General features: G+C 39.3%; 1 protein-coding gene across 6 annotated transcripts in view; it reads left to right on the forward strand.

Annotated features, from left to right (window-relative positions):
• XRCC5 (X-ray repair cross complementing 5) overlaps window positions 1-23,143 on the forward strand; it is a 54,415-nt gene that overhangs the window by 13,549 nt on the left and 17,723 nt on the right. For 4 of the 6 annotated variants that reach the window (XR_012674065.1, XM_075152934.1, XM_075152933.1 and 1 more), the window contains exons 8-15: window positions 1,322-1,460; window positions 3,470-3,582; window positions 7,811-7,873; window positions 8,545-8,682; window positions 10,072-10,162; window positions 11,408-11,541; window positions 17,910-18,106; window positions 22,233-22,326. Coding sequence is in view for 5 of the 6 variants with exons in the window: in XM_075152934.1 (XP_075009035.1) it covers window positions 1,322-1,460; window positions 3,470-3,582; window positions 7,811-7,873; window positions 8,545-8,682; window positions 10,072-10,162; window positions 11,408-11,541; window positions 17,910-18,106; window positions 22,233-22,326 (969 nt within the window). In the remaining variant the exon portion in view is untranslated. The remainder of the gene's footprint in view (window positions 1-1,321; window positions 1,461-3,469; window positions 3,583-7,810; window positions 7,874-8,544; window positions 8,683-10,071; window positions 10,163-11,407; window positions 11,542-17,909; window positions 18,107-22,232; window positions 22,327-23,143) is intronic. The other 2 variants (XM_075152935.1, XM_075152936.1) reach the window with 2 other exon arrangements.

The raw sequence follows: 23,143 nt of genomic DNA on the forward strand, positions 1-23,143 counted from the left end.
AGGCATGAGAGGAATTATGCACGTGTATATGTAAAATGGTGGGTGTAAATGTTTTACCAGCTATTGTTTCAAATCGCATCTATTATTGTTTCAGACTTGGGAAAAAAGATATATTTTTTCAGCTTGTTTACTTTATACTATTTGGCAGAGCTTGTGCAGTCTGTTTCCCTTATAGTTTATATGGGTCCTTCACACAGTGCTAGGGAGGAGTAAGTGTGTTTAAACACAGAAAATGTGCAAAATTCCAGTTATTGAATAATTAATAGGTAACTATATAGTGTGGCAGCATTGATGGATCTGGTGAGACGGAGATTAATTGTTTTTTTATTTGAACCCAAGACTAAGAATCTGGGCAATATTGCAAGGTTTCAGGAAGATATATTATGAAGTTGAAATATATCTGATTTCTGAGAGATAGGCATACTAGCCTTGAAAGAGATCTCTACTGCCAGCTTTCTATTTATACTTATTCATAATTTTTTTTTTATTAGGATATTGTGCCAGACCTGTACAAATGTGCAGTAAGAGTCCCCTCCAAAGGTGTTTACACACAAAATAAATGAAGCTTGGGAGAATAAGCAACATGAACTGAGTGACTAGCCTGGGGTCATACAGCAGTTGGATCAGAGCTAGGAATAGACCTGTGATATCTACTGACATAATCTATTCTGTCTTTTCTGTTTTCTGCCCAGTTCTCCACTTTTCTTCTCGTTCACTAAGTATACCATCAATTTCACTTAAGTAGAGAGAAAAGAAAGCATTTTTCTTTCCTGTAGTGGGGAAACATTCACTCATTGCGGTATTTATTCCTTCTTTCCCCTCCCAGTCCTGTAATGCAACTGGGATCTTTTTCTGCCTTTTGGGGAAGTTGCAGTAACATAGGGTTTTTTTATCCTGTAGTGTAGTAAGCCTGATGCAAAACTTGGGCAAACAAGCTGAATGAGCACTGAGTCTTCTTGTATCTTTAACATGTATCTTAATGCTTTGTCAAAAGTGTTTATGTAACTGGAGGAAGCAAGTTGTATGTTATCCTGTCACTAAAAGACTTCCACAAATTACTTAGCCCATGACTTTAATGAATAACGAAGACAAGTATGCAGTCAATATGATACAGTTCAGGTGTTAGGTCTCATCCAGATTAAACAGTGTGCTGAAAGCACTGTGGTAGCAGTCAGAGATGCATATTTGGGGCTGTCATTATTAGTCCCTTGTTGGTAAAATAATGCAGCACTTGGTCTAAGAGTTTTTTGCATGTTCTGGTAAGCACTCTGGATCCCTCTGAAGTGTTAAGCGTTCCTCTTCTTTGAATTCTGATATAAAGGTCATGGAAGAGAAGGTGAAAAAAATGTGGACAATTGTGGATGCTAAAACCCTTAGAAAAGATGATGTGCAAAAAGAAACTGTTTACTGCTTGAATGATGATGATGAGACAGAGGTTCAGAAAGATGATACTATTCAAGGTATGACTTCTTTATGTGCACCCTGAAGACAAACCGAAGATAATGGCTTGTATTCTTAAATCACCTAAGTGCCTTTTACTTTCATACTTTGAAGCCTAGCTATGATCTTAGAATGTAAGCTCTGTAAGCTGATGGAACAGAGAGACTGACACTCTTTGTCTTCACATATTTTAAAAATTCTTACTTTTGCCAGTAATAGGAATAATAATAATACCACCAGGTGGAACTTGGAAGGCACTACAGCTTCCTAAACTGTATTCTGTGGAGGACCATACCTCAGTTCTGTAGTGAGTAATACTGCTACCTCTATTCTGTTTTCAAATCTTCAGTTGTACTGGTAACATGAATACTTTCATAACACTGCTTTTCTCTAGATAAGCAGCTGCTCTAGATGTTCTGCAATTGGAAGGTGAAACCACTAAAGGAAGGTTTAGTGTTCAAGAGTCTATTAGCTTTGCTCTTTAAATTCCGTAACAGGTTCAATCTGAAGTAGTGGTATGCAGAATACTTCTTTTATAACCTTCAGCTTTTTTCTGCGTGGATTAAATTCCTTAGAAGACTAAAGGCCCCAGAAACAGTATGAAATAGTCTACTTTTTTAAAATGGAGTTAAGCAAATATGTTTAATTTTTTGCGATTATGTAGATATATTTTTTTACTAATTTTTTTTCCTTTTCTGTTTCAATCCCATACAAGTACGGCCAGTGTATTAACTATAAAGGGCAGAACTATTCAGATAACAGTATAGAAAGTGCTGTCAAATGAATAAAATAAATTGAAAAATGAAGATAAATACTCTATTTTTTTTATTTAACCTCTTTCAATTGTAGCAATCATAGATGTTTTGTAGCAGTAGCAGACAAAAATGTCCCGACGACAATGTGATTGTCTTTAAGCAGAAGTGATAGTTAAAAGCTAGGAGTCTGTTTATGTTTTATAACTTCAAAACTTCTAGTAAAAAAAAAAAGTCCACTTTTTATAGTGAATATATTTTGAAGTATTTGTGACCATTCTCTGCTGATGTCCTGACTGCCTAAGTTGGTGAGTGGTTGCGGGATACTATTAAAAAGCAGTGATGAACAGTTCAATGTGAACAAAAGAGGCCAAAAATTTCTTTATCAAGTTAAAGAGCTGCTGATGCTTCATGGACTTTTGTGGACATTTTGAGAAATGTCATAATTAGATAATATTTTGCATTTGAACCACCCATACTGAAATTTCTTTCATTCTGCCTGTGCGTTTGCTTTTCAGTTTCCAGGAAAATGTATCTACATATAGATTTTTCATCCAGGGATTTACCTTTGTTCCTTCTGCTTTCTTCGCACCTGAGGATATAATCCTTGGTCTGTGACAGTATAATAAAGTGATGATGTTACAGGGAGGATATTGTAGTTTGAGGTGGGGGAATCAGCAGTTGGAACAGATGATACTTGTGAGAAACTAACAGATTCCTATTTTGTGGAGATACCTCTGTAATGTAAGGCACGGGAAGTAAAACACAGAAATGTATAGAAAGACCACTTCTGCATACAAGAGTGTTTTGGTTTTCCATTGCATGTGAGGGTGTATCTCACTTCCACTGTTAACACATTTTGTTCTCTTCTGGTGTCATTTCCTGTCCATGATTTGTGATATGTTTGAGGGTTTTTGTATTACATTTGCAGGAAGTGTTGCAGTCTATTTGCTGAAATCTGTTCTGATTTGCTTAAGTCTATTCTGTGAGCATAACTTTGTTGGGCAAGATACTCAGTTCCCTTATTTTCTTTCTTGCTCTCTACAAGGGTAGCCACGTTGCATAAAACGATGTACAGGGAGTGCAACTGCTGTTCGTGAAGTACAAATGTGTCTATGGGGTGTGTGGTTTTTTGTTAACAGGGAAAGTAATTTGATGAGCATGTGTGGAGTGTAGCTGTGGGGCATGCATGCGTTGTTAAAATATTCAGAGCGCTAATTTCAGTGTTAGAATTGCAAGCCCATATGCTTACCAGATGCTCTTCTCTTGTTCTCCAGGGTTTCGCTATGGGAGTGATATAGTTCCTTTTTCCAAGGAAGATGAAGAGCAAATGAAATATAAAACAGAAGCGAAATGTTTTTCTGTTTTGGGATTCAGCAGATCCTCTCAGGTACAGTACTGAACTTCTTCCCATTCAACTTCCTGGGTTGTTCAAGACAATTGATTTCAGTTTGAATTCACTAAAGTTGTGGCGTTGTACTGGGTTCCCGTAGTTTGTGAACTATGACTTGCTTCTTGTTTCTACTATAAAAAAACTAAATGTAGCGAAGACTTGAGAGAACTTAGACGAAGATAACATCATTCAAAAACTCTCCATATTTCAATGAGATGCTTGGTGTTTGTATGCACTTACCTGTACTTGTGGTATTAACTTAGCCATTCGTTTTACCTGGAAGTTGTAAGAAACTTACATTGAGTGAATACCTTAATAAAAGCTATCCAGCACTAGGCAATTTCCTGCAGAAAATCCAGGACTTATGCATTAGGAAAGCCTTGGGCAAAGGCTTAACAAACCCTTCTTGAAGCAGGACGCATGAGCAGAAAGTACAGAGATGTGAGTGCCAGTAATTGCTGGAAACGTTAAGCTGCTCCCCCTCTTTCTTCTCCGGGATATTGCACAGGGTGACTGAAACTTTACTCTTCTTGGAGTTCATTGCACCCAGTCCCCTTCACCACTCAAAACTGAAAGAAAATCATAGGGCAGCTCTGCGCCTTCTGTTCTGAAAGCTCCCAGCCCTCCTGCTCTTCCTTGAAATGCCTCGCGGCCTGAACAAAATAGAACCCTTCACAAAGGCTGAGGAATCATTACCTTTACCAGGAAGGAGAGACGCTAATGAAATAAGAAGTATCTGTGGGAGCTTACTCCCAAATGGATGTAACATATTTTTACTTTACAGTACAGGTGGCACAGAGACCCGTGCACGTTGCTCAATATGCCCTTAGACTACTGCAGTGCGGTGGTCCAAAGCATATTATTAACTGAGGAGCTAGGAAATTATGTTGATTTATTGAAATGAGAAGCCAGCCTAAATGGGAACTGTAACCTGGTTGCTCCTTGAGGACATTCAGAACTTAAAGCTTTTAAGTAACACTGAAGCTTGTGTACTGAAAGTAATTGATCAAGGAACATACCATGCTTGAGCTTATGTGCCCTAAATTGCCCAGGGCAGAGAGATTTTAGGGGCTGCTAAATTCCTGTACCGAAACTGGGTCTAGCAAGTGAACTGTTGTGTCTGAACCCAGTGTTTTAATGAGACAATTTCTTGCACCTTTGCACGCATTCTTAGGCCACAGCTGAGTCCTACTGTCTTAATTTAATTCTGTAAGATTTATTTCACCATGTGCAGCATTTTCTTATGCTGGAGGCTGGCCTCCTATTTCCACTTGAAGTCTGACTTTTATTGAAAACAGAAACTAAGAGGAAAACAGATGAGAAGCATCATGCTCCTGTAAGTGAGCTGTTATTTCACATGGATTTCTTTTGCCACCATTGGTCAGACAGTGTGGTAATACCTTCAAATACATAATTAATAATTAATTGTAGGAATATAATTAGTTGTAGCAATACTTTTGATTCACATAAATATGCCTCAAAGAATTAACAAATTGGTGTTATATTTTTTTCAATGCACAAAATATTTATTGCTTTTGATAATTTTTATGATGTGCTTCTCTTGTCTGTGGATTTCATAACGGATAGGAATTACATCTTAAATAAAATGTGCTCTGGTCCTGTAACGAGGAGTGTGAGTAATTATGCCCAATAGTAGTTGCATAGATCTCACTGGAATAAAATTATTCAGATGTGATTGAAGGATTAAAATTACACTGTATAGATAATGATATCGGGAAGTTTTCAACTACAGTTGGAATTTTCAAGACCCATGCTTTCCTCATGTTTTGGCTCCTGAATTTTATTGTCTGGAATCATAATACTGACACTATTCAAATGTATGTTTTATATTAAATTGTTTCTTTTAAAAGCTTTGGAGAAAAGATAATTTATTATTAACCGGAGAAACTGGAACAGCTCCAAATACATAATTAAAGAAGGAATAGAACCGCCTCATATTATTTTTCTGAGTTATTCACATCCCTCAGGAAAGAAGATCAGAGGCCGCTTAAACTTTGATTTTTAATTTATAAGCAATGCCATGTAAATCAAGAAATAATACTTAAAAATATTACAAAGGGACCATGTTTTTTTCGCAAACAAAAAAGGTGTAGTGATACACACATCTAGATATTTATACTATACTGAACGTAAAATTTCCTGAGCTTTTAAAGACAGAACAGCAAAGAATAATTGCAGGTAGAATAATCTGAGTTGAAGAATCGTGCTGTAATATTTTAAACAGATCTGCTCTGGTGCAAGTTGTCACTGATGTCAACAGCATATGGTAATTTGCTAAATAGTGAAACTCCAGGTCAGTTTGGAGACAGTGTAATTTGAAGAGATTTTTCTTTAACAAAGAAAGGTCATTTTAACCAGTGTTCATAGTAGTCTGCAGTCCTTGTGACAGGTTTTCCACTATTGCAGTGTTTCTCTGGGTGTGTTTCACAGCCTCTATAGCTCCAGCTATTCCAGCAATGCCGCTTAATGAAACTCTATGTTTGGTTTTTTTTTTTTGGGGGGGAGGAGGGCGTCAGCCATGTTCATGAACAGCATAAACTCTGCTAACAGAAGTGCTTCTTTGCCAGCACAGCTGTATATACTCCTGGTTGCTGTTGAAGTAGCTTTATTAATTAAGGATGTGACTTTTTTCAGCTCCTTTTTGACACGTCTTTGCTAGGAAAATTTAATAGCATAAAGGTAGTGTCAGTTAGGTTTAGGTCTTTTGTTAACTACTGAGGTTTTCCACACTGACTTTTGAATTACTGCAGTATTATTCAGACTGGTATTATCATACTGCAGTATTATTCAGCTGCAAGTATCGTAGTCTTTCATTCCTGCCCATCAATAGAAGAGTACGAGAATATCCTGCCTAATATGACTGAATATCCATATTGAGGGATAAATGGAGATATGAAACATATACAGGGCTTTAACTTCTATGCACAGTAATTAAATTTTGTGGCTTCTCACTTGAGTAATGTGTTAGTTGTTTCATAATTTAATTGGTCCGGTCGCATTAATGACACTTGTTTTAGATCATAGAATCATAGAATAGAATCATAGAATCATTAAGGTTGGAAAAGACCTCTAAGATCATTGAGTCCAACCGTCAACCCAACACCACCATGCCCACTAAACCATGTCCCTAAGCACCTCATCTACACGTCTTTTAAATACTTCCAGGGATGGTGACTCAACCACTTCCCTGGGCAGCCTGTTCCAAGGCCTGACCACTCTTTCAGGAAAGAAATTTCTCCTAATGTCCAGTCTAAACCTCCCTTGGCGCAACTTGAGGCCATTTCCTCCTCGTCCTATCGCTTGTTACTTGGGAGAAGAGACCAACACCCACCTCGCTACAACCTCCTTTCAGGTAGTTGTAGAGCGCGATGAGGTCTCCCCTCAGCCTCCTCTTCTCCAGGCTAAACAACCCCAATTCCCTCAGCCGCTCCTCATAAGACTTGTGCTCCAGGCCCTTCACCAGCTTCGTTGCCCTTCTCTGGACATGCTCCAGCACCTCCATGTCCTTCTTGTAGTGAGGGGTCCAAAACTGAACACAGTATTCGAAGTGCAGTCTCACCAGTGCTGAGTACAGGGGCACGATCACCTCCCTACTCCTGCTGGCCACACTATTCCTAATACAGGCCAGGATGCCGTTGGCCTTCTTGGCCACCTGGGCACACTGCCGGCTTATGTTCAGCTGGCTGTCAACCAGCACCCCCAGGTCCTTTTCCTCTGGGCAGCTTTCCAGCCACTCTTCCCCAAGCCTGTAGCGTTGCCTGGGGTTGTTGTGGCTGAAGTGCAGGACCCGGCACTTGGCCTTGTTGAACCTCATACAGTTGGCCTTGGCCCATCGATCCAGCCTGTCCAGGTCCCTCTGCAGAGCCTTCCTACCCTCCAGCAGATCAACACTCCCGCCCAACTTGGTGTCGTCTGCAAACTTACTGAGGGAGCACTCGATCCCCTCGTCCAGATCATTGATGAAGATATTGAACAGGACCGGCCCCAGTACTGAGCCCTGGGGAACACCGCTCGTGACCGGCCGCCAACTGGATTTAACTCCGTTGACCACAACTCTCTGGGCTCGGCCGTCCAGCCAGTTTTTTACCCAGCGAAGAGTGCACCTAAGCCGTGAGCTGCCAGCTTCTCTAGGAGAACGCTGTGGGAGACAGTGTCAAAGGCTTTACTCTGTCAAAGGCTAACTCTTGACCATTTGATTCTGTAGATCCAGAGGCATTACTACATGGGCAACCAGGTTCTGAAGGTCTTTGCAGGGAAAGATGATGAGGTAAGGTGAACTGAAGTTTAATGCTGAAGGTGTTTTGCTGTGGAACAGAAAAGAATAGTAGTGGTGCTTGAAATTGTCCCTTCTTTCTGTGTTAATAAGAACAAATATTCTTAATCAGCTTCCAGAAGTCTTGTTCCATTGCCCATTAGGATGTAAAGAAGTTGGATTAGACCCCAAATGAATACCATATCTCATGAATAATGAGAAACTGTTAAATATTGTTTGTGCAAGGGCATGGGGAACCTGGAATTGGTGCTTAAGTCCATTCTATGCAGAGCAACAGTGTGTCCTGTTGCTGTGTTATTTAGAACAGACCCCCGAATTATTTTAAATATTAGAGGTAAAAACGTCACTGTAGCGTTCCTTTAAGGGTCTGACTTCCCTCCCGTTCTCTCTTGTAATACTTCTGAGAGCTCTTAGCACCTAGTGGAAAAGGCGGAATGTGCTGAATCTAAAGTTTGCTCAGCTTTGAATGGATCCACTATCATGATGAGATTTGACCTTTCTGCTTCTTCATTTTTTAAACATGAAAAATGCTTGTGTTGAAGTTACAGCTGAGGGAACTAGTCTTGACTAAATCAGTGCTGTTGAATTCACTGTGAAAGATGTATTTCAGCAGACTAATGAGAACTTGCATGACTCTCTAGACTTTTTTTTTTTTCCCCCTCCAGAATGCAGCAGTTGCTTTTTCTGCCCTTGTTCATGCATTGGATGAGTTGAAAGTGGTAGCTATAGTGCGGTATGCTTATGATAGAAGATGCAACCCGCAAATTGGGGTAGCTTTTCCATATATTAAGGATGCATACGAGGTAATTTTTCACTCTTCCCTTTCTGTAGAGAGCCTCCATATTGGTGCTTTACAAATACCAATTAATAAGTGATCATATTTGAACCATATGAATTTGCAGTGTTATGTAATACCAGAAGAAACCAATGTGACTTGTCGGAGTGATTTTAGGAAATAGTCTTAAGACAAGGAGGTAATAAATAGTATTAAGAAAATTCCATAGAAAAAATACATGGAAAAATAATGCCATATATTTCTATTAGTATCCTCTACATTACAGATTTAAATGATACTGATTTTTATTTCAGTAACATAGTAATAATTTCATTTTGTTATCCTCAAAATCTCAGGTTTTTTGGTACTTAGAAAGAGTATAATCACATACTTATGTAATAAGTTACCACTGCTTTCTTGCTGTGTTACTCTTTACCTCTCTGCGTACAATCCAAAGTTGCACTAGGTTCTTTCATTTTCTTAAACTGCGGATTTATCTCCAGGTTGCTTGGTAGTGCGAAATTTGAATTTGATAGTTGCCATGGCATTTCAAGCATGTCCAACTACGCTGTTGTCACTAGGTTTCCAAGTCAACTGGAACTGAGGGGAGGAGCTCACAGCATTTAAAGCTGTTTTTCATATGGAGAGTTAGGAAGACAGTAGTATATTTATTTACTTGAAAAGGTTATTTTAAAAAACAAGAGGAAAAAAATGAAGTCTGTTTCGTAGGGGAAAAAGAAGTAAGTTCTGTACACAGCAGAATCATATTTGAAATATTTTTTCTTGAATTCTGAGAGACCCAGAAGCAACACAGTATGTCAGAATTTTTGCAACATATGTTTCCACTGATCTTACTTACGAGAGACTTGAAAGAGCTAAATATGTATAGCATGGCTAAGCAATGACGAAAGTGGGGGTGGACATAACAATCTTGAGACTTTTGAAGGGTATAAACAAGAAGATGGAAAGGAATTACTTAGGGTGGTATGAACTGGAGGAGGTATTTGGATAAAGAAAAAATTAGGCTGATAATGTTAAAAAACTGAAACCAACTTTTGACTTTAAAACACAGTAACCTATGATAAAGTCTCCCAAAGCGCCACTGTATGGGGTATTTAAAGCTTGGCTGGTTGGAACTCTGCACAAGAAAAAGGGATCAGATGACCTGGGAGGTCTTTATTCCACCAGTAGAAAAATGAGGAGTGTAGCCATCGCTATATTATAAAACAATGCTGTATTTTATTCTGCTTAAAACTGTGTTGCTTTGTAAATATTTTATTTAAGTATTTTGATACACACAGATATTAGATCTTTGGGTTTTTCATATGTTTATATTGCCCTGATAGGGCACTTTGGGATACTTCAGATTTTTTTTACTTCAGGCTCAGTTGTTTCTTTCTTCTTTTGTCTTGCTCAGTGTCTCATCTATGTGCAACTACCCTACATGGAAGACTTACGACAGTACATATTTTCATCCTTGAAAAACAATAAAAAATTCGTTCCTACAGGTAAGATAGTGCTTCGCTGCACAACTGCACAAAGTAACCTACTTGTTGTCCTTTAAGACACTCTAAAAGAGCTAGAATATTTGGCTTTCCAATGAAAACATAAGTTTTGTCATTATTTTGGCTTAGGAAATAAACTCCAGCCCTTTGGGAATACATTAGTGTGATGTCATCTTGAAGTGTAAAGCCTGTTTCAAAACTTCGCCAGCTTAGTTGCAGGCTGAGCAGACTTGAGGTTTGCAGGCTGTCTTTTAAAACTGTCCTGTTAAATGACTTGTGGCTCGGGTTATGGAATTATTAGTCTAACAGGATCTCTGTGATAGGCACCTGAGATTTAGTCCTCCATATCCTTTGATCTTTGAACTCATTTGTGAGACTAAATGGCCAACCTTGTGGGAGCTACAATATGTGATCAGCTTCATTCATACAAAGCTGGTCCTGTAGCCAGTTACAGTATGGCCTGTTAATATAATGTACAAAGGCAAAGACTGTATTTTCTGTGGTGTGTTGTTTTTTAAAGGATGCACTTACTGGTGTCCAGATTCAGATGGAGGGTGTCTTTGGAGAGCCATAGAACATGCAGCTATACCAAGCTTGACTTACTGTTCTGAGAATTTTGCACAGCAATGAGCGTAAATGGATGTAGTTTGTAGTTTAAAATCCACTCCCACTTCTTTAATTTGTTATGAGATCCATTGAATGGGCCTCTGCACATCAGGGTATATAAAGCATGCTGAGTTGTTTCTGAAACAGTTTCTATTTTCTTGCCTATAACCAGCAGTTTGAGAACAAATCTGAAACCTGTCTTACCAAAGCAGTAGTTGACTATTGTGAACTGTCTTAATTTGCAATCATAACTTTTAAAATTTATATTACACCATTTAGTTTTTCAAACCAGCTGTTCTCCTTATTTTCTAAGTGGCCTATAAACCTTCTGTTGCAAATGAAAACATCTTGAAAAAGAAGAAAAATGGAAGCAGAAAGGCAGCAATAATTGAAGTCTTGGGGGGGGGAGGGAAGGCTTTATGACTTTACATTGTAGTCCTTAAATAAAGCAGGGGTTTTATTACTGTGTCCGTTATCCATATTCTTTATTGGCACGTCTATATCTGCAGTGTATTCTGTGGCATGTAATGATTTGGTCAAAATCCCACATTATGAAGTGAATCTTCATTTATAAATTGTTTCAAGAAATGCATCCATCTGCAAGTGTATTTAATTTTTCTTTGTATGTAATTGCTGCCTTAGCGGATCAGTTATCTGCTGTTGACTCTTTGATTGATTCTACGAATTTGGTTTATGAAAATGATGATGGAGAAACTTTTGAGGACCTGTTTAAGCCGAGCAAAATCCCAAACCCTCATTTTCAGAGGTTATATCAGGTGAGATGAACTATATGGCATTTTTTAAAAACTTCTTTTGTTAAGACTTCTCACCTTTCTGTCTTTCTCTGATTCACATTGGAAAGATTTGCATTGTGAAGATGGGAATATAAATTCTTTTGCATTTAATTATGGGGTAGCCAGTGACTTCCATGTTGTCCCTGACATAGATTTTATTAGTAAAATTTCCAGTTTCCAGGAAGCAAGGGAAATTACACCTGTGCTGAGTTCTTTGCAACAGCATCCGTGATATTCACTAGGCACCTAGACTAGACAAGTTAAAACTTGCTTTGGGTATCTCAACACTGTATTGCCACGATCACGGTGCAGGCATAGACTCCATCTTCAGCTTCTGGGCGAAGAGACAAATTGACTGAAAATCAGAGATCCCTTTAGCTCCTCGTTTTGTGTCCCATCAAATCTTGAGCAGAGTCACTTTTCTCTGCATTGTTGCATCTAGCAGTGGTTCCAAAACAAATCAGTCTGAGGTGAACTTCATTGGCAGTAAATGGTTAACATTGTTGACATTTAAAATATTCCACGTGGGTGTCTAAGCTGACGCATTTTACGGGCAACCAGAACAGTTCACACTTCTTGCAGTTATTGTAGCAAGCTGTCTACATTTTGATTTACATTCCTTTCGTATCATGAAGATTTTCATTCCAACTGTGAGGATGAGAGACTTAATTACACACTGGAATCCAAGTGTTCAAAAAAATGACACAGCAAATTCAAAAATAAGGAGAATTACGATGCAATTTATGCAGCTGCAGAATTTTGTTGTATACAGAGCCACGGAGATATTGAGTGCGTGACTCCACTCTGAAAATTGACCAAAAATGGTATTACAGCATGCATGTTCATCCTATCTCAACATCATCCTATGTTCATCCTAACTCAACACTCACAAGTCTATGGGGCCGGATGGGATCCACCCGAGGGTACTGAGGGAGCTGGCAGAAGAGCTTGCCAAGCCACTCTCCGTCATTTACCAGCAGTCCTGGTTAACTGGGGAGGTCCCGGACGACTGGAGGCTTGCCAATGTGACGCCCATCTACAAGAAGGGCCGGAAGGAGGATCAGGGGAACTACAGGCCGGTCAGCCTGACCTCGGTGCCGGGGAAGATTATGGAGCCGTTCGTCTTGAGGGCGCTCACGAGCCATGTCCGGGACAACCAGGGGATCAGGCCCAGCCAGCACGGGTTCATGGAAGGCAGGTCCTGCTTGACCAACCTGATCTCCTTCTATGACCAGGTGACCCGCCTCGTGGATGAGGGAAAGGCTGTGGATGTGGTGTACCTGGACTTCAGTAAAGCTTTGACACTGTCTCCCACAGCATTCTCCTAGAGAAGCTGGCGGCTCACGGCTTAGGTGCACTCTTCGCTGGGTAAAAAACTGGCTGGACGGCCGAGCCCAGAGAGTTGTGGTCAACGGAGTTAAATCCAGTTGGCGGCCGGTCACGAGCGGTGTTCCCCAGGGCTCAGTACTGGGGCCGGTCCTGTTCAATATCTTTATCAATGATCTGGACGAGGGGATCGAGTGCTCCCTCAGTAAGTTTGCAGACAACACCAAGTTGGGCGGGAGTGTTGATCTGCTGGAGGGTAGGAAGGCTCTGCAGAGGGACCTGGACAGGCTGGATCGATGGGCCGAGGCCAACTGTATGAGGTTCAACAAGGCCAAGTGCCGGGTCCTGCACTTCAGCCACAACAACCCCAGGCAACGCTACAGGCTTGGGGAAGAGTGGCTGGAAAGCTGCCCGGAGGAAAAGGACCTGGGGTTGCTGGTTGACAGCCGGCTGAACATGAGCCGGCAGTGTGCCCAGGTGGCCAAGGCGGCCAACGGCATCCTGGCCTGTATCAGAAATAGTGTGGCCAGCAGGAGCAGGGAGGTGATCGTGCCCCTGTACTCGGCGCTGGTGAGGCCGCACCTCGAATCCTGTGTTCAGTTTTGGGCCCCTCACTACAAGAAGGACATGGAGGTGCTGGAGCATGTCCAGAGAAGGGCAACGAAGCTGGTGAAGGGCCTGGAGCACAAGCCTTATGAGGAGCGGCTGAGGGAACTGGGGTTGTTTAGCCTGGAGAAGAGGAGGCTGAGGGGAGACCTCATCGCGCTCTACAACTCCCTGAAAGGAGGTTGTAGCGAGGTGGGTGTTGGTGTCTTCTCCCAAGTAACAAGCGATAGGACGAGAGGAAATGGCCTCAAATTGGGCCAAGGGAGGTTTAGACTGGACATTAGGAGAAATTTCTTTCCTGAAAGAGTGGTCAGGCCTTGGAACAGGCTGCCCAGGGAAGTGGTTGAGTCACCATCCCTGGAAGTATTTGAAAGACGTGTACATGAGGCGCTTAGGGACATGGTGTAGTGGGCATGGTGGTGTTGGGTAGACGGTTGGACTCGATGATCTTAGAGGTCTTTTCCAACCTTAATGATTCTACGATTCTATGATAATTCGGAACGAAATTTTTTCAGTTTACAAGTAGGAAGAAGATGCTTTTTCACTTTAAGAAAACTTACCTTAACTTCCAAAAGCCATGCTGCCTGAGTATTGTTAAATGAAGCAAAGGATCTGAAGGTCATATTTACGTTTCAGGAACACCTGTAAGCCCACTGTCTTCAAATCCTACTCTGATTGACACCTGAAGAACTGAGTGTTCCCAGTCATACTGAGAAGACAGTGTGTAACTGAATGCAAGACTCGGTCAGTAGAAGGTTATTGCTGGGCAAGAGCTTAAAATGGATTGACCTTTGCATGACTCCTATTTTAGGAAGGATTGTAAAGCTTGGGTATTACAAAACAAATATGGTTTTGCTTGTAAATGAAACACATAGAGGATAGAATTTCCTCTTGTTATATTGCCAGATACAATTTTGCGTTCTTTTGGTTCAGTGGATGTCACCTATCAACGAAAGATGTTTCTTTAGGTGTGCCATTTATCTTCTGAAACAGTATGATGGTGGTGTTCCAGCAGTTGAGTCAAGTGCTGCTAGAAGAGAGTAACTGCATAACTCACCAATTTCCTTAGAGGCTAATAGGATTTTGTAAGGGTGAATGCTACTGGTGGAAAAAAGTATTTATTGACTGTTTCAATGTACTAGGTAGTATACAGTTCCTGTCCCCAGTGCGTGCTATTTATAAAGCCCTAAATTACCAGTCCTTTTAGTGCTTTCTTTTGCCTGCGCACAGCCCCATTTTTTTGTCTTGGTTACAAAACTGCTATTAATCCATATAACTTGCAAAAAGATTGTTCTCTCCTTTGCTGCAAACATGTTCAGATTCTTAATATCTTGTTCTTAGACCAAGTGGCACTGCTGGTTCCTTAAGAACTACGAAGAAAAATTACACATCTTTTGAATGTAGCCAGTAAATTGATTGGGCTGAACAGGATCTATAGATGGTTTGGAAAAATAACTCTGAAGAAAGGATGAACTCCCCCTTCATTTCCTTGTTCTGTTACCTCATGAAGATACTTGGAATGATAAGTGACAAGAGCCAGAACTTAAACAGAAACGTCTAAAGCTAAATTATATCTCTGGAAGTAGTGGTAGGCATCAGGAAATGACAGAGTGGGTGGAAGGGAGTTGCTAATGCTTGCTGGAGTGGAAGGTGAAGAATATCCTGTATTCGGAGTTTCAACTTTTATTCCTTGCTTCCAGAAAAGCCTAAGTGAACTTCCATAGCTTTTGTGGTGGCAGACTTCCAGCGTCATTGTTTAAGTTGTTCCTCTTAAATACAGGGATTTGAAGCACATAAGACATTTGGGGAATGCAGTGCATTTTAATTGGTAGCCAAATAAACAAATTGCTCAACGATGATTGTTCTGTACTGAGACAGACCTGGGGGGAAGGTTTGTGGGGATGGTGGCCCGCAGCATTGCATAGTTCATGGGATCCAGCTGCAGAGTCTGCATCTAAATATGCTGTAATGGCTCTTGTTAGACTGCGTGTAAGCGACCTCAGAGGACTGAGCTCGTTTGTAATTGGTTGGACTGTATGGTGATGTTCTTTCAAAAAGCAGAGCAACAGGGGGACAGGAGGTCACTCACGAAAGTCTGTAAGGGCTTTCAGCAACAAGTAATCTTGTCTTTGGTTGAATGTAGTGGATCTGTTGGAAAGTCATTTTGAAATCATCACAAACTAGGTGTAAGCAACTCTAAGACCCTTGTGTTTGGGATTCAGTTCACACAGGTTTAACCACCCAAAAGCTGGCTAACTAGTGTAAGCTGAGTTGTCCAAGTCTATTCCATAATCCATGAAAAAAGAACATTGGGAAAGTAATTGTTCCTTCTTGTTTCGGAGATCATAAGTACATGATAGTTGTGGTTGTGTAGAGTGAGTAGATGACTGGTATAGACTAGATGCTTATCTTTTAGATAGCTGAATCTGTCTCCCATATTCTAAGGTTTTAAATACTGTCAGCTTCCTGTAGGATTTATAGATTTGCTAAAATATGTTCTTACAAAAGTGTGTTTCTAGATGCACTGTGGAAGGGAACAAGGCAGGGTGCTTTCTTGCAGCAAATTCCTGTCTATTCATGCATTTATGCCATTGCTTATCATGGAATTAATTATGTGAAAAACCCACTTCATTACATCCATTGACCAGTATCTTAGTGTGACCCCTGTTCCGGAAAGCTGGCTACATCTCTAGGCTGGAAATGTAAGGAAATTGAGCAAGGAGGAGCTAGTACATTGCTGACAACGTTAGTGAATAGAACAGTGAGTCTGGAAGCCAGTGGCAGCGTGGGTTGCCTTCTAGCCAATGAAGGTAGGAGTGGTTCTTGCTGGGCACAGAAGGAGGAGAAAGGAAGGTTAAAAGGGACTGTTTGTGATTAGAAACTTCAGGTTAAGTCTGTTCAACTTCATCTCCATTTAGCACCTGAGTTGTGATGGTACCTGCCATCTTAGGTTTCAGAGGTCATAATCTACTCTAAAAACAGGATCAAGTGGAGGCTGTGGCTACTCAGTCTGCTCAGCTCTTGCAGCTGCACACAGGGAGATTTCAGATGCAAAAGCCTGAAAAACACATTCACAACAGGGGACTTAGGTTTTTTTGCTTTGTGAGTTTAATTCAATCCCCTAATGTTGTTTTAATATTGTTTTTTTGTATCACAAGAGCCATTACTGCAGCTTCCAGCAACATTTTTACTCTCTTTCAAAATAATTATGCCTTAAATCATTACAAGTGTTTCCAAATCAGTAGCCTTGTATGACTGCCTCCTTTTGAAAGTATGCTCTAATAGGGATTGGAATCTTAATGGCAGCATGAAAGCACGTCAGTATTGATATGTAGCATATGGTCTGGATTTTCTTTATTGGCAGCTTTTCAGCATGAATAGCGAGTTTTTCTTGTTTGCTTTGGTTTTGTTTTTTAAATTAATGTCATGTCTGACAGCCAACAGGGGAGCAAATCTCTGCTGTGTTCCTAGTTTACTGAGTAGTTACCTTCACACTTGTGTCTAATTCACCCAGTACAATGGGCTTGGAAAAATTATTCTCCCATGTACATCACATGTTTTTATGTATGTATGTGTGTGCGCTGGTATCTGTGTATATATATGCACAATCACATACATCTCTACTGCTATCCCACACTTCACAACTTTTAAGAGATACCTACTTTTTTTTTAAAATGCTCAATGGAATTTCTGTAGCCTACCTCATTAACCTTATCTCTCTCCCTCTGCTTGGCTTCCTGTGTGCACTGTCTATGCTTTGGTGAAAAAGCCTTCTTCTCTGTAGCTCCTACCATCTTTTCCAACTTTGATGTACATCTGTCAGGACCCTTCATTCCCTCACTCTTTTCAAAGCTAATTTGCAAACATACCTATATTCTGTGCCTCATCTGTGCACATTTAACTTCTCTCTTTCCATTTGCTCTTTAACTGGTGAAAATTTCTCTTGTATGCATACTAAGTTTTATTGACCAAGAAGAAATATTTTCTTTGAAGGGCAATAAACTGTGATAATAACTGGAATACATGGTTGGGGTATATATTTCATTGCCTAATTTTGGAATGTATAGATATCTCTCCCATATGACTGTTTTATAATAGAAACTGAATTTTAAAGGTAAAGGGAAGTTAAAAAGCTGAGTAGATGTAGATGACTTTCATTCCTGGGATTTTCCTAATAATTTTCATAGAACTCATTCCAGGGAGAGTGGGAACACTCATCTGCATCAATATTCTTGTTTAATATCATTATTAATCTCGTTAAACAGCTGATCATATGACTTTCAATCCACTTGTGAGCTGAAATATTTGTCACCAATGTGGAAGATATTTTGCATGTACCATATGATGTCAGGCATACAGGCATTATATTAAAAGCACATAAACTAAAAGTTTTTCTTCGCTCAAATTGTTTCTTGCAGTGTTTGCAGCATAAGGCTTTTCACCCCAATGAGCCATTGCCGCCAATTGAACAGCATCTTTTAGAGATGCTGGAGATGCCCCGTGTGGTAAAAGAAAGGTGTCAGGCTCCTCTTGAAAAAGTAAAAGCACTTTTCCCCCTAAAGGAAGTTGGCAAGAAAAAAGAAGAGAAGACTGCTCAAGACATCTTCAAAGACAAGTAAGTTAGAGATGTATTATGGATTTTTTTTGAAACTTTTTTTTACACTTCAAATTGTTTTTGCTGGATGAAGCAGACTCAGAGTCTTTTGAACATAAGTTCGAAAGATGAGTTACACACTGAAAAAATACTGATGGAGAATATTGTGGTACCACAGTACGTCGGCATATTTTGTGAACAGTGGTGGTCTTACTGTTACGGGGCAAGACACACCAGGAAGCAGTCAGTAGCTTCCTCATGTCTGTATTTGTTGTCACAGAATTACAGAATCCATCAGGTTGGAAGGGACCTCAGGAGGTTTCTTGTTCAACCTGCTGCTCAAAGCAGGGTCATCTATGCAATCTAAACAGATAACTCAGGGCTTCATCCTGTCTGGTCTTGAAAACATGCAGGGATGGAGGCTGCACATCCTCTCTGGGCAGCCTGTTGCATTGCTTACAGTCTCCTGATCAAATAGTTTGACCTACTGGTAGTTATAAAATAATTCAAATAAGAATAAGAGAGGGTCTAATTTAGTTTAGAACAAATGCTGTGGAGCTTTAAATTAGCTGTAAAGGTGAGTCTTCCTTCTCAGCATGCTCGATTTAGGTTGTTCTGTAGCTTTCATTTTGACTTCTAAATCAAAAGAAAAGCAACTTCATTATTATCTGCTGTTCAATAAATGTGGATGTCTTGAAATATCAAACTGTTATGGACTTGTCCTGGAACATCTATTGTCTGAACAGTTTTTAAGATAATTTTTTTGTTGTTGTTATTACATACACTGTGTTTACTTTAATTGTGCTGCAAATATGAAGAATAAATGTTTAATTGCTACTGCATTGGTAGTGTCACCCCAGCCACAAATCAATTTGCTCAAACAAAATTTGCTTCTTAGAGCTTGATTTATTGAATGCCTGTAATATAACTAGTGGGTCCCCTGGGATGTTGGAGAGTTCTCAGTTAGCTCCTTCTCCCTCCTTTTTGTCATTTTTAGCTCAGTCCTTTCAGCGCTAGGAACAACATCTTTGAGCCGTTTTGAGGCCTTGCTTAGCTGAGCTGTCATATGTCCTTTACCTTGGGTTGGTTAATGCTCCTCAGCATGTTGTCTTTGGGAAGACATGACATAGGACTTCTCAAGTTACCGCTCTGGAATAACGACCACATTTCTGTATACAGACTGGGAAACACCTTGCTTTTGATTTTGTTCATTACTATGTGTGCCTGTCTTGCTGTGGTGTGTCTGTGAATTCATACTGATTAAATTCTCTTGTCCTTGCTCTGTGTCGCAGTTTCTCTGGGTGCGTGTGTGTGTATATACATACATTTATATGTGTATTTTAGAAAGTGATAGAACCAGTTTAAAAAAAAAAAGGGGCAAAACTTGGGTTCAAACAAGCTAGGGAGAGAATTTAAACAAAAACCAGTGACCCATTACTGGTAGTTGCTTAAAAACGTATCACCCCAAAGTGATCGGTTTGACAAGCAAGAAGGAAAGCTATTTTGTTTAAAAACTGGTTTCCTTAGAGGAGTGATGAAAGCAGTTATAGAAACAATTGAGAGAGAAGTTGGTGTAGGGCATTAAAATGATTAAAAAAAAAATCTATAAGGGAGGCAAAAGGATACAGAATGAATGGTAATAGGATTAAAAAATATGAAGAAAACTGGTATTGCTGTAGTAATGAATGGGAACAGCAGTATTGTCAGTACTACAACAGAAGTGTTAACTTTATGATTTTGTTCTGTGTGTGGGGAAAAGCTGAGTGATATAATTAAGTCACTTGATTAAAAAAAGGTACATTACTATGCAACAATGACTAAGGAAAATGTTAAACACGAGATAGCGTTCAACTTATTAAAACTATCAGATTTGAACTAAAGTGTTTTGAAAAAGTTGGCTAGAAGCTCTCTTGACCATTATTTTTGTTTTCTAAAACTGACTTGTGTCTCCTATCATCATATTGACCTGATTCATCTCTGCTTAATTTTTAAGGTCTAATGGGGTTAAGGCAGCATAAATGTAGGCATGATATCTTAATACAGATTTTAATATTCAGCATTCGTTTGTTTTACTTTTGCGAAGGTCTGTGTAGTTTGAAAAATCCAGTAAAATGGAAAGCATTTTACTTTTTCCTTCTTAGGTTGGCTTTGGAGAGGCTGTTACCTCATCCAGCTTTACAGTATGTGAGAGGCTTCTATATAAATGTATAAGTGGGTGTTTTAAATTAATCTTGTATTTTATTAATTTTTCTCTAATAGTAGTTGCACGTTTTACAATTTAAAAATACTGCTAATCAGTGCGTTACCAGTAACAGATTCTAAATGTCAGATCCTTGGCTGGTGTAAATGGGTATGGATTCATTAGTTTCTGCTGCACTGATTAATGACAGCTATAGGTCCTAGGCAGTTAAATGCAGCATCATCATTTATGTTCTCCTCCTTCCTCCAATCCCAAAGCATTTTGAATCCGTAAAAATAATGCAGGAGGAAAAAGATTTCAAGACATTGCAATTGGGTGGAAAACACCTTTGGAGAAAAATATTCTAAAATAGAATTTTCATTGTTCTTTGCACCTTTCATCAAACCATGTCAATATACGAGAATTTTGGTTCAAATAGAAGTTCTAAACTCCCTGGTGTTAGATAAGTATCAGTGTCTCCATTTTACAGATAGGCATATTGGCTGTCCGAAACAATCGAGCAGCTTGTCCAAGGTCAGCCAGAAAGTCAGCAGAGTTGAGAATGAAGCAAGGTATCCTATTCTTGTCCTGAGGCATAACCAAAGTCATCATTTCTCCTAGAGTGATAAGTAAGGTTATGTTGGATGACAGGAGCTGCTGAGGAGAAGGAATTTCATTTCAGTAGTGATGAAATTAAGTAAAGGGCGGAAAAGACCACTGAAACAAAGTGGGATAGACGCTGATTGTAAAGTAGGAGAGGAGTGTGCTATAGAAAGTAAAAAGGAAGACTGTACAAGTTCTTTTTAATAGTTGATTGCTTCTGTAACGTGAAATGCAATTTTTAAAATCAGTTCTAACCTTGTAGAATGCAAAATGGCACCTAGTCCAGGATCTCTGGCTTTGTCCCTACATCGTCAAGCAGTTTCTTCTTTTCACTGCAGTAGTAGTTGTTTTAAGAAAAACAACTTTGTTTTGGGATTCCTGGAACACAAATACTGCTGTTTAGACCGCTGAGTAGCTTTCAGGCATTCTTAAACTGAAATCAATTCTTCTGTGTCAGTAGCCTGTCACATTAAGTGACACAGAACATGGTGTCTGATTTTCTTCCCCTTTTGTGATTAGCTGGATTTTCTTCTGTTGCTAAGATGTGCTCTAAAGTTTGGCATGTTGCATGTTACAATTAAGTTCCTGGTTTGAATGTACACCTTGGTGTATGTTACCTGTGAGGGCAAAGCTAGAAAGTAGCCTAAAATCACAATTAGCCTTTCAAAAATAACAAATAGTCTTTTGAAAGCATTTTGAGATGTAGCTTAAAATGTCCTGAGAGAATTTTTACGTACTTAATTGGGGTTTGTCTAGCAGGTTTTGACTGCTGTAAGTGGAAGTTTATAAAGCTTTCGTGTGCTGATGGAGAATATGGGTCACTGGACTCAAAAGCCACTGTGTAAACAGGTTTGTAGTAGCTATCAATTCCAGGACAGGAACTAGGAGGTAGTTTTTGAAGAGTAAATGAATTTCTTACTCAAATGTTAAGTTTTGTTGCCATTTCATGTTAAGATCTGGTGAGAATACCAAATGTTATGCAATATACTGTAAATCATATACTATAAATTATCAAGGTTAACTGAATATACAGGTTCCAAATAAAGTGACTGGAGATATTATGTATTTAGAAAGGTGGAGAAGACGTGTATGAGTAAATTCACTTCTGAAATAAGCATGAATAATCTCGCACCTTCAATAACTGGTGCCTTAGCTTTATGATAAGATAAAGTTTGATCTCTGTTTCTACTGTCTGCTTTGTGCAGCCTGTGGGGAAAAATGAGGTGTGATTTAGTGTTAATTTGGGAACAGTTGTATAATGAAGTTTTGTCCAGTGTTCAGTGTATATTTCATTAATTTACTGACTTCATACTTAGGCAGGACACTTTAAGTGTTTATATTAATTTTTGTCCTTCTCATTTGCAGCAGTGAAGATGGACCCAACCCTAAGAAACCAAAAATTGAAGATGAGGAAGGTAGCTTTAGCATCATAAAACTTGCTGAAGGCAATGTCACCTCTGTAAGCATATTTTTACAAATCTGATTATTAAAGGGGAAGATTAATTTCTCTAAGAGTATTATAGTGAATATACAGAATTCCTGACAAAAGGATGATTTCTAGCTGAAACATGACTGAAATATTGTCTACTCATAGATTTGAGACTCTCTGCTAGAGATTGTAAAGACAACTTTCTCTGCCCTTAAGCATATGTTAGCACAAGTTTCCATCAGTCTTGGATATTTAGGAGAAAATTCTTCCCCAGTGTCTAGAACTCTAAAGGGCAAGCCTGAGGATCTGAAGAAAACAGAATCTCAGATTTGGGGTTCAGTGGTTGAATTTTGTTCTTGCTGTCTTTCATATCATCTGCAACATAGAAGTTGCCTCTATATTTAATCAGAGGTATTGCTGTGGTTTTAGGGACTGTTCTCTGCATTGGTTGGGGTTCTAAATCACAAATTTAGCTTCACCTTGCTGATAGGTTAAACGTCTAACTTAATTCCAGGTATTGTGTACATGGGTAGATGAAGCCTGTATCATAACTGTGCACCTTCCTTTATTTGATTTTTCAAATTATAGGAAAAAAGCTGATTTAATATTAATTGAGATAACTTCACTTGTTTTCAAACTATCCTTTAAGCTTGGTTTTTAAAATGCATGATTGAGATTTTTAAAAAGATTTAAAATCTAAAAAGATTTAAATATTTTATATTCCTAGTATACACTTCTGAGTTTTCCTGAAAAGTGGCATAGCCAGATTTAAAAGAAACTCGAAGAGACCAAGCAAGCTTATTGAAAGATCGAAGAATTATTTTGACAGCAAAGCATAACATTTTCA

Source organism: Calonectris borealis, chromosome 6 (genome assembly GCF_964195595.1).
Source record: "Calonectris borealis chromosome 6, bCalBor7.hap1.2, whole genome shotgun sequence".
Taxonomy (NCBI): domain Eukaryota; kingdom Metazoa; phylum Chordata; class Aves; order Procellariiformes; family Procellariidae; genus Calonectris; species Calonectris borealis.